General features: G+C 37.8%; 1 protein-coding gene across 1 annotated transcript in view; it reads right to left on the bottom strand.

The window, feature by feature from the left end:
• PPIL2 (peptidylprolyl isomerase like 2) overlaps positions 1-12,357 on the bottom strand; it is a 294,121-nt gene that overhangs the window by 102,026 nt on the left and 179,738 nt on the right. The window contains exon 8 of the mRNA XM_053701935.1: positions 11,928-12,017. Within this exon, the coding sequence (XP_053557910.1) occupies positions 11,928-12,017 (90 nt within the window). The remainder of the gene's footprint in view (positions 1-11,927; positions 12,018-12,357) is intronic.

The raw sequence follows: 12,357 nt of genomic DNA, 5'->3' as shown, positions 1-12,357 counted from the left end.
AGCTTTGCAGACTGGGAAAGTCTAATCCCTGAGAGCCAGTCAACAAGCAATGCACTGCTGCTTTGCAGCACTACTGCATATTTGACTGTTCACTTCAAACAGCACTTTGCTCTGAATGCACTGTGTTAAGGAAGACTTACACAGTGCAGCCAGAGCACAGCTCTGTTTGAAAAGAACAGCCTAATGTGGAGCAGTGCTGCAAAGTTAAAGTGCTAAAAGTTCCTGCATGTGTCCTGTTCTTTCTGCAGACATGCTGCATTTTCTGCGATGACATCTCAGATCACTGTATGTTCTGCCTTGGGGCACACCGGTACCATTTAAAAATAACAAACTTTTGCTTGAGAAAATAAAAACCTAACATTTTTGCCACCACACTCCTCTTTGCCCTTCCTAGCAGTTAAGCAGGCAGAGAGAATGACTGGGGGTGGAGCTAAGGGGGGAGCTATATAGGCAGCTCTGCTGTGGGTGCTCTCTCTGCCACTTCTTGTAGGGGAGGAGAATATCCCACAAGTAAAGATGAATCCGTGGACTCGATACATCTTACAAGAGAAATGTGCTTAAAATTGGGCAAGTTCGTCTGTTCCCATTCTTCTTGGAGAACATGTGCTCCAAAAAAAGTGTTAAATTAGATTCTTTTATTTACTATAGTAATCCTCATTAGTTCGATTAGTTACAAATTTATTATTTCTTTTCTCCTATAGCGGACTGAAAGTTCTCTTGCAAATGCATGCATTAAAGGTATCCATAACTACTGTGGAGAACAGCATTAAAAAAGGTATTCTCTACCAGTTGTAGAAGCAATGTTACAAAAAAAGGGCTCTACAAGGCACAAAAATAATATATAACAAAGCATAATAATAATGTATATTGGAGCACAATAATAATAAATATTTATTGGGGTGCCAAAATAATATATGATGGAGTGCAAAAATATATAACAAAAGCACAAAAATAATATCTATTGAGGCACAAAAAGAATATATAAAAAGCCCTAAAATAGAAGCACAAAAACGATGAAAACAGATCTATTTTCTTCTATGAAAGTTTGTTGAAGAGGGGTGTTAATAAAGCTACTAGTGGATTTCTATAAATCTTTCTATTGGCTTATAACTTACATGGAGAATAGTTGCTTATTTTCAATGATAAACAAGGCACAGATACTAATCCAACTGTAGAAATATCTCTTTACATCTCCTCAGCACTCCTATGGAGAAGCGGAACCCCCCCCCCCCCCCAACAATGTCTATATAAATTTAAGCACACAGATGCGCTTCTCTAAAGGAGAGCTGAAAAGAACCCAAAGGAGAATTACTCAAAGAATTTCTCCTTGCGCTTGATAAATCTGTCCCTAAATGCTGTGATATGATTAATTTATTAGTAAATTTATAACGGTCTGTAACTGGCCTCTGCATAGAAGGTTAGATTAGATAAGAAAAAGTCTTTAAATTTAGGAAAACATAGGTTACAATTTGGCTACACCAGCTACACATATATCTTCTAAACAACTGATTAAATGTTATGTGTGTGTGTATATATATATATATATATATATATATATATATATATATATATAAATGGTAGGACGTTTGAGATGAAAATTATCACACATTTCAATACCAGAAATGAAGGACTTAATGTAGACTCTGGCTTTCTCACACACTACCATAACTTTCTATAATCTCTCATCTTATTATCCTATATTGGTTTCATTTTCATTTTGTTTTTCCTCTCATCTTGCCTATTTACTCTCCTCTTATTCTTTCTGGCTATTCTCAGCTATTTTCTCCTTCAGACACATTCTCTGCTTTTTATGTCACCCCTCTCACCCCCCTCCCTCCCGTCCATTTGTTGTATGTGATGTGTATCTATATCAGATTGATCAGTATTCTGAGGAAGAGAAAACTCTCGAAAGCTTGTCTTTGAAATATTATGTTAGTCCAATAAAAAAGGTATCACTGCATACTGCAATACTTTGCTTTTTGAGCATCTTATAAATAAATAAAAATATATAATCCTCAAACTATTTTTTGCTATCCCTGGGGTGTTGTGGATATCCTACAAAACCCTAAGCAAAACAAAACTCAATTAAGAATTATAGCATACAAAAAATGGATAGTTAAAGGGACATGAAACCAATTTTTTTCTTTCATGATTTAGAAAGAGCATGTAATTTTAAACAACTTTCTAATTTACTTTTTTTTATCTAATTTGCTTCATTCTCTTGATATTACTTGCTGAAAAGCATATCTAGATATGCTCAGTAGCTGCTGATTGGTTGCTGCACATAGAGCCCTTGTGTGATTGGAGCACACATGTGCATTGCTATTTCTTCAACAAAGGATATCAAAAGAATTGAGCAAATTAATTAATAGAAGTAAATTGGAAAGTTGTTTATAATTGCATGCCCTATCTGAATCATGAAAGTTTAATTTTGACTAGACTGTCCCTTTAAAGGGAAAGTCTATTCCAGAATTGCAATTGTTTAAAAAAATAGATAATCCCTTTATTACCCATTCCCCAGTTTTGCATAAGCAACACTGTTAAATTAAAATCATTTTTACCTCTCTGGTTACCTTGTATCTAAGCCTCTGCAGACTGCTCTTTAATTTAATTTCTTTTGACAGACTTGCATTTAAGCCAATCAATGCCCTCTCATAAGTAACTCCACGAGTACAATGTTATCTATGTCACCCATGAACTAACGCCCCCTGGCTGTGAAAAAACATAATTTATGTAACAACTTACCTAATAAATTCATTTCTTTCATATTGGCAAGAGTCCATGAGCTAGTGACGTATGGGATATACAATCCTACCAGGAGGGGCAAAGTTTCCCAAACCTCAAAATGCCTATAAATACACCCCTCACCACACCCACAATTCAGTTATTAGCCAAGTAGTGGGGTGATAAAGAAAGGAGTAAAAAGAATCAAAAAAGGAACTGGAAATAGAATTGTGCTTCATACAAAAAATCATAACCACCATAAACAGGGTGGGTCTCATGGACTCTTGCCAATATGAAAGAAATGAATTTATCAGGTAAGTTCTTACATAAATTATGTTTTCTTTCATGTAATTGTCAAGAGTCCATGAGCTAGTGACTCTGAAAAAATTAAATCCACATCCAAAAAAATAAGTTTTTCTCATAATTGAAAAGAAAAAAATTAAAACATAAGCAGAGGAATCAAACTGAAACAGCTGCCTGAAAAACTTTTTTTTAGAAAAAACTGCTTCCGAAGAGGCAAACACATCAAAACGGTAGAATTTAGTAAATATATGCAAAGAAGACCAAGTTGCTGCTTTGCAAATCTGATCAACTGAAGCTTCATTCTTAAAAGCCCAAGAAGTGGAAACTGATCTAGTAGAATGAGCTGTGATTCTGTGAGGCGGGGCCTGACCAGACTCCAAATAAGCCTGATGAATCAAAAGCTTTAACCAAGATGCCAAGGAAATGGCAGAAGCTGTCTGACCTTTCCTAGAACCAGAAAAGACAACAAATGGACTGGAAGTCTTCCTGAAATCTTTAGTAGCTCCAACATAATATTTCAAAGCTCTAACAACATTCAAAGAATGTAAGGATCTCTCCAAAGAAATCTTAAAATTAGGACACAAAGAGGGAACAACAATTTCCCGATTAATGTTATTAGAATTCACAACCTTAGGAAGAAATTCAAATGAAGTCAAAACTGCCTTATCCTGATGGAAAATCAGAAAAGGAGACTCACAAGAAAGAGCAGATTATTCGGGAAACTCTTCTAGCAGAAGAGATAGCCAAAAGGAACAACACTTTCCAAGAAAGTAGTTTAATATCAAAACGAATGCATAGGCTCAAAAGGAGGAGCCTGTAAAGCCTTCAAAACCAAATTAAGACTCCAAGGAGGAGAGATTGATTTAATGACGAGATTGATTTAATGACAAGCTTGATACGAACCAAAGCCTGTATAAAACAGTGAATATCAGGAAGCTTAGCAATCTTTCTGTGAAATAAAAACAGAAAGAGCAGAGATTTGTCCCTTCAAGGAACTTGCAGACAAACCTTTGTTCAAAGCATCCTGAAGAAACGGTAAAATTCTAGAAATTCTAAAAGAATGCCAGGAGAATTTATGAGAAGAACACCATGAAATATAAGTCTTCCAAACTCGATAATAAATCTTCCTAGAAACAGATTTACGAGCATGTAACATAGTATTAATCACTGAGTCGGAGAAACCTCTATGACTAAGCACTAAGTGTTCAATTTCCATACCTTCAAATTTAAAGATTTGAGATCCTGATGGAAAAAACAAACCTAGAGACAGAAGGTCTGGTCTTAAAGGAAGTGGCCAAGGTTGGCAACTGGACATCCAAACAAGATCCGCATACCAAAACCTGTGAGGCCATGCTGGTGCTACCAGAAACACAAATGATTGTTCCATGATGATCTTGGAGATCACTCTTGGAATAAGAACTAGAGGCGGGAAGATGTAAGCAGGTTGGTAAAACCAAGGAACTGCTAATGAATCCACCGACTTCGCATGAGGATCCCTGGAACTGGATAAGTACTGGGAAGTTTCTTGTTTAGATGGGAAGCCATCAGATCTATTTCTGGAAGACCCCACATCTGAACAATCTGAAAAAAAAAATCTGGATGGGGAGACCACTCCCCCGGATGTAAAGGCTGACGGCTGAGATAATCTGCTTCCCAATTGACTATACCTGGGATATGTACCACAGAAATTAGACAAGAGCTGGACTCCGCCCAAGAAAGTATCCGAGATACTTCATTCATAGCTAGGGGACTGTGAGTCCCACCCTGATAATTGACATATGCCACAGTTGTGATATTGACTGTCTGAAAACAAATAAATTATTCTCTCTTCAAAAATATTAATTGGGAACCTCGCCTCTTGAGCTGTCAGAGATCCCCAGACCTGAACCTGATCCCCAACCTGAAAGACTTGCATCTGTTGTGATTACAGTCCAGGTTGGATGAACAAAAGGGGCCCCTTGAACTATACGATGGTGGTCTAACCACCAAGTCAGAGATTCGAACGTTGGGATCTAAGGATATTGACTGTGATAGCCTTGTATAATCCCTGCACCATTGATTCAGCATACAAAGCTGAAGAGGTCTCATATTAAAACGAGCAAAGGGAATGATCGAGACTGAAGGTTTTGACAAGCTGAAACCAATTTAATTTGTCTCTTGTCTGTTAGAGACAGAGTCATGGACACTGAATCTATCTGGAAACCTATAAAGGTGACCCTTTTCTGAGGAAACAAGGAACTTTTCGGTAAATTGATCCTCCAACCATGTCTTTGAAGAAACAACACTAGTAGATTTGTGTGAGATTCAGCAGAATGTAAAGACTGAGCTAGCACCAAGATATCATCCAAATAAGGAAACACCGCAATACCATGTTCTCTGATTACAGAGAGTAGGACACAGAGAACCTTCAAGAAAATTCTTGGAGCTGTCGCTAGGTCAAAAGGAAGAGCGACAAATTGGTAATTCTTGTCTAGAAAAGAGAATCTCAGAAACCAATAGTTGTCTACATGAATCGGAATATGAAGATATACATCCTGTAAGTCTATTGTTGACATATAATGACTTTGCTAAACAAAAGGCAGAATAGTCCTTATAGTTACCATTTTGAAAGTTGTCACTCTTACAAAACTATTCAAAATTTTCAGATCCAGAACTGGCCTGAATGAATTTTCTTTCTTTGGGACAATGAATAGATTTGAATAAAACCCCAGACCCTGTTCCTGAAACGGAACTGGTATGATTACCCCTGAAAATTCCAGATCGGAAACACACTTCAGAAAAACCTGAGCCTTCACTGGATTTGCTGGGACGTGTGAGAGAAAAAAAATCTTCTCACAAGAGGTCTTACTCTGAATCCTGTTCGATACCCTTGAGAGACAATACTCTGATCCACTGATTTTGGACAGAATCTGTCCAAATGTTTTAGAAAAATTTCAATCTGTCTCCCACCAGCTGAGCTGAAATGAGGGCCGCACCTTCATGCAGACTTGTGGGCTGGCTTCGGTTTCTTAAAGGGCTTGGATTTATTCCAACTTGAAGGTTTCCAATTGGAACCAGATTATTTGCGGGGGAAGGATTGGCTTTCTGTTCCTTATTCTGTCTAAAAGAACAAAAACGATTAGAAGCTTTAGATTTACCCTTAGGTCTTTTATCCTGAGGCAAAAAAACTCCCTCCCCCCAGTGACAGTTGAAATAATTGAATCCAACTGAGAACCAAAATAAATTGTTACCTTGGAAAGAAAGATATAGTAATCTAGACTTCGATACCATGTCAGCATTCTAATATTTAAACCACAAAGCTCTTCTAGCTAAAATAGCTAAAGACATAGATTTAACATCAATTTTGATTATATCAAAAATAGCATCACAGATAAAATGATTAGCATGTTGAAGCAAGCGAACAATGCTAGACAAATCAGAATCTGTTTCCTGTTGCACTAAGCTTTCCAACCAAAAAGTTGATGCAGCTGCAACATCAGCCATGGATATAGCAGGCCTAAGAATGTAGCAAGAAAATAAATAAGCTTTCCTTAGATAAGATTCAAGTTTTCTATCTAAAGGATCCTTAAAAGAAGTACTATCTTCCATAGGAATAGTAGTAAGTAAGTTTGGCAAGAGTAGAAATAGCCCCATCAACTTTAGTGATTTTTCCCCAAAACTCCAATCTAGCTGTTGGCAAAGGATACAACTTTTTAAACCTAGAAGATGGAATAAAAGTACCAGGCATATTCCATTCCTTAGAAATCATATCAGAAATAGCATCAGGAACTCTGGAGTAACCACAGGAGGTTTGCACACAGAATTTAAATGTTTACTAATTTTAGTATCAAGAGGACTAGATTCCTCAATATCCAAAGTAACCAACACTTCTTTTAATAACTTACGAATATACTCCATCTTAAAGAGATAAGTAGATTTGTCAGTGTCTGAGGTAGGATCTTCTTAATCAGATAGATCCTCATTAGAGGAGGATAATTCAGTATGTTGTCGGTCATTTGAAATTTCATCAATCTTATGAGAAGTTTTAAAAGACCTTTTACGTTCATTAGAACGCGGAATAGCAGACAAAGCCTTCTGAATCAAATCAGCAATAAAATCTTTAATATTCACAGGGATATCATGTACATCAGATGTTGAAGGAACAACAGGCATGGTACTAGTACTAATGGATACATTTTTGAAGGAACAACAGGCATTGTACTAGTACTGATGGATACATTCTCTGCATGTAAAAGCTTATCATGACAACTGTTACATACTACAGCTGTAGATATAATCTCCACAAATTTACAACAGATACACTTAGCTTTGGTAGAACTGTTATCAGGCAGCAGGATTCCAACAGTGGTTTCTGAGACAGGATCTGATTGAGACATCTTGCAAATGTAAGAGAAAAAAACAACATATAAAGCAAAATTATCAATTTCCTTATATGGCAGTTTCAGGAATGGGAAAAAATGCAAACAGCATAGCCCTCTGAGCATAAAAAAGAGCAAGAGGCATATAGGAAGAATGCTGCACAATGCAAATGAAATTTTTTTGGCGCTAATGACAACCGCAAATGACGCAACTCGTGTCATGGCAAACGCAACCTTGTGCAAGGAAACCTGGCGTAAACTAAGACGCCGGAAATGACGAATTTGCGTCACCGAACGTACCTTTGCGCCAAAAAATTCTCGCGCCAAGAATGACGCAAAAAATATCAGCATTTTGCCCGCAAAATTGAATGAAAAAGCAGTTAATTTTGAAGAAAAGACTATACCCCAGGTAAAATAAATTCCTAAATATGTTTCCCAATTTGAAACTGATAGTCTGCAAAAGGAAATATAGATAAACCTGACTCATGGCAAATATAAGTATAATACATATATTTAAAACTTTATATTAATACATTAAGTGCCAAACCATAGCTGAGACTGTGTCTTAAGTAATAAAAAACAGAATTTATGCTTACCTGTTAAATTTCTTTCTCTTACGGTGTATCCAGTCCACGCATTCATCCTTACTTGTGGGATATTCTCAATCCCAGGAAGTGGCAAAGAGAGCACACAGCAGAGCTGTCCATATAGCTCCCCTCAGGCTCCGCCCCCCCAGTCATTCGACCGACGGTTAGGAGAAAAAGGAGAACCATAGTGTGCAGTGGTGACTGTAATTTTACAAAAAAATAAATTTGAATCTGACTTAATTGCAAGGGCGGGCCGTGGACTGGATACACCGTAAGAGAAAGAAATTTATCAGGTAAGCATAAATTCTGTTTTCTTTTACATTGGTGTATCCAGTCCACGGATTCATCCTTACTTGTGGGAACCAATACCAAAGCTTTAGGACACGGATGAAGAGAGGGAACAAGTCAGGCAACCTAAACGGAAGGCACCACTACTTGCAAAACCTTTCTCCCAAAAAAATAGCCTCAGAAGAAGCAAAAGTATCGAATTTGTAAAATTTGGCAAAAGTATGCAGTGAAGACCAAGCCGCTGCTTTACAAATCTGTTCAACAGAAGCCTCATAACTAACACCACATTCCCTTTACACTCCCGTGGAGATGCTACTTGTTAGAGCGGCAAAGAGAATGACTGGGGGGGGCGGAGCCTGAGGGGAGCTATATGGACAGCTCTGCTGTGTGCTCTCTTTGCCACTTCCTGTAGGGATTGAGAATATCCCACAAGTAAGGATGAATCCGTGGACTGGATACACCAATGTAAGAGAAACATACTTACCGAAAGACACCCCATCCACATATAGCAGATAGCCAAACCAGTACTGAAACAGTATCAGTAGAGGTAATGGAATATGAGAGCATATTGTCGATCTGAAAAGGGAGGTAGGAGATGAATCTCTATGATCGATAACAGAGAACCTATGAAATAGATCACCTTGAGGAAACCATTGCATTCAATAGGTGATACTTACTTCACATCCCTCTGTCATTCTGTGTACTCTGAGAGGAATCAGGCTTTAAAATGCTGAGAAGCGCATATCACAGAAGAAAATCAAGCACAAACTTACTTCACCACCTCCATAGGGAGGCAAAGTTTGTAAAACTGAATTGAGGGTGTGGTGAGGGGTGTATTTATAGGCATTTTGAGGTTTGGGAAACTTTGCCCCTCCTGGTAGGATTGTATATCCCATACGTCACAAACTCATGGACTCTTGCCAATTACATGAAAGAAACTGTCAAATGCATTCAGATAAGAGGTGGCCTTCAAGGGCTTAAAAATTAGCATATGAGCCAACCTAGGGTTTAGCTTTCAACAAAGAATACAAAAAGAACAAAGCAAATTTGATAATAAAATTAAATAGAAAGTTTTTTTAAATTACATGCCCTATCTGAAACATGAAAGTATAAATTGGACTAGACTGTCACTTTAATGTCTGCATAGATAGGATAATTACAATCTTAAATATGCCAACAACCTAAGGTGTTGTTATTATTCCAAGACTAGATGTAGAAGGTTATTGGGAGAGCTTGAGTCCAGAAGCATTGTGCTCCAAGGAAAAAGCTTAATGCAATGGAACTGTATATGCATGATGTGCATGGTTGCATGTGTAAATATACCCAGATGCCTTTATCTGGTCAACAACTTCTGTCCACAAAATACAGGGAGTGCAGAATTATTAGGCAAGTTGTATTTTTGAGGATTAATTTTATTATTGAACAACAACCATGTTCTCAATGAACCCAAAAAACTCATTAATATCAAAGCTGAATATTTTTGGAAGTAGTTTTTAGTTTGTTTTTAGTTTTAGCTATTTTAGGGGGATATCTGTGTGTGCAGGTGACTATTACTGTGCATAATTATTAGGCAACTTAACAAAAAACAAATATATACCCATTTCAATTATTTATTTTTACCAGTGAAACCAATATAACATCTCAACATTCACAAATATACATTTCTGACATTCAAAAACAAAACAAAAACAAATCAGTGACCAATATAGCCACCTTTCTTTGCAAGGACACTCAAAAGCCTGCCATCCATGGATTCTGTCAGTGTTTTGATCTGTTCACCATCAACATTGCGTGCAGCAGCAACCACAGCCTCCCAGACACTGTTCAGAGAGGTGTACTGTTTTCCCTCCTTGTAAATCTCACATTTGATGATGGACCACAGGTTCTCAATGGGGTTCAGATCAGGTGAACAAGGAGGCCATGTCATTAGATTTTCTTCTTTTATACCCTTTTTTGCCAGCCACGCTGTGGAGTACTTGGACGCGTGTGATGGAGCATTGTCCTGCATGAAAATCATGTTTTTCTTGAAGGATGCAGACTTCTTCCTGTACCACTGCTTGAAGAAGGTGTCTTCCAGAAACTGGCAGTAGGACTGGGAGTTGAGCTTGACTCCATCCTCAACCCGAAAAGGCCCCACAAGCTCATCTTTGATGATACCAGCCCAAACCAGTACTCCACCTCCACCTTGCTGGCGTCTGAGTCGGACTGGAGCTCTCTGCCCTTTACCAATCCAGCCACGGGCCCATCCATCTGGCCCATCAAGACTCACTCTCATTTCATCAGTCCATAAAACCTTAGAAAAATCAGTCTTGAGATATTTCTTGGCCCAGTCTTGACGTTTCAGCTTGTGTGTCTTGTTCAGTGGTGGTCGTCTTTCAGCCTTTCTTACCTTGGCCATGTCTCTGAGTATTGCACACCTTGTGCTTTTGGGCACTCCAGTGATGTTGCAGCTCTGAAATATGGCCAAACTGGTGGCAAGTGGCATCTTGGCAGCTGCACGCTTGACTTTTCTCAGTTCATGGGCAGTTATTTTGCGCCTTGGTTTTTCCACACGCTTCTTGCGACCCTGTTGACTATTTTGAATGAAACGCTTGATTGTTCGATGATCACGCTTCAGAAGCTTTGCAATTTTAAGAGTGCTGCATCCCTCTGCAAGATATCTCACTATTTTTGACTTTTTTGAGCCTGTCAAGTCCTTCTTTTGACCCATTTTGCCAAAGGAAAGGAAGTTGCCTAGTAATTATGCACACCTGATATAGGGTGTTGATGTCATTAGACCACACCCCTTCTCATTACAGTGATGCACATCACCTAATATGCTTAATTGGTAGTAGGCTTTCTAGCCTATACAGCTTGGAGTAAGACAACATGCATAAAGAGGATGATGTGGTCAAAATACTCATTTGCCTAATATTTCTGCACTCTCTGTACTGCATTTATCTGAACCAGGAAGGAATGATTTAGTATTTGAAGATAACAGCAAGTCCTCTTCCAGAAGTATGTGTGTACTGCTCTACATCCAAGAGATGGCAAGTTAAACAAGATTATGTGTGACTCAGCTATATCTCTAGAAGTAAAATCTTACGAGCAGGGTCTTACTGGCTCGTGAAGTTTAACAGAAATTATAAAATCAATGAAAGATACTTCAAAGAATAGTCTGGAAATGCTGAGGTTGTATCTCATTCTGCTTCTCTAGTTCATATGGGGAACTCTATGCCTTTGTCATACTAACCTGCAGTGAGGATATATTTACATTTAGTAAGACACTGCTTGGATGCATCCCACAATATGTGTAACAAGTGCTGTAGTTTCTAGCATTATTAGCAAACATCCTCTTTCCTCAATTAGTCCTTTGGGGGGAAAAAAGTTAACGCTCTGTGGATTCATTTTTATTGCCTGTGGTGACAGAACTATGCAGCCTACAATGCAATAGCACTTACTCTGAATTTCAAATGTGCAGTATATTCTTGTTTCTGACAAATTTCAAACTTTCCTTCCATTTCCCTACCCCTTGTATTATTTAACAGCCATCAACCAATTACAGACTTGTGAACTCTTGCATGCTTAAAAAGAGCTGGTGCCCCAAAGAGAGCACATAAAAAATACTGTGCAATTTATAAACAAACAAAAAAAAAAAACAGATTATAATATTGTTCAAGCATCCTACCTGTAGCGTTATAATGTCCTGCCGAGTGAAAGGTTCATCAGTTAGTAGGTCCTTGTAGCTCTTTGGTTTAATATTTAACTGTTCTACAGCCTGTGGAAGAAGTCAGCGAGTTAGAAAAAGCAGGTAGTGGTGCTATATAGATAGATACTACACTAATTTATCCTCCATTACAAATTCTGCAATTTCCTTTAGGTTTGGATTATTGTGAGACTGTTTCCCTTACAGTTATTTATACACAGAAAAAAATTAAAACAGGTGCCGATTTTAAATTTGATATGTAAAGCTAAAGCCTGATGCCCAACAATGATGTGCTAAAGTAGGACTGTATGTATAAACCAGATAAATTATTATTATTATTGCTGTGTTTAATCATCTGGATATAACTGGCAAAATAACAAAATTTATCCTTACCTGATAAATTTCCTTATTT

Source organism: Bombina bombina, chromosome 2, assembly GCF_027579735.1.
Source record: "Bombina bombina isolate aBomBom1 chromosome 2, aBomBom1.pri, whole genome shotgun sequence".
Taxonomy (NCBI): domain Eukaryota; kingdom Metazoa; phylum Chordata; class Amphibia; order Anura; family Bombinatoridae; genus Bombina; species Bombina bombina.
Note: the sequence above shows the minus strand (reverse complement) of the source record. Positions and strands in the feature narration are given on the sequence as shown.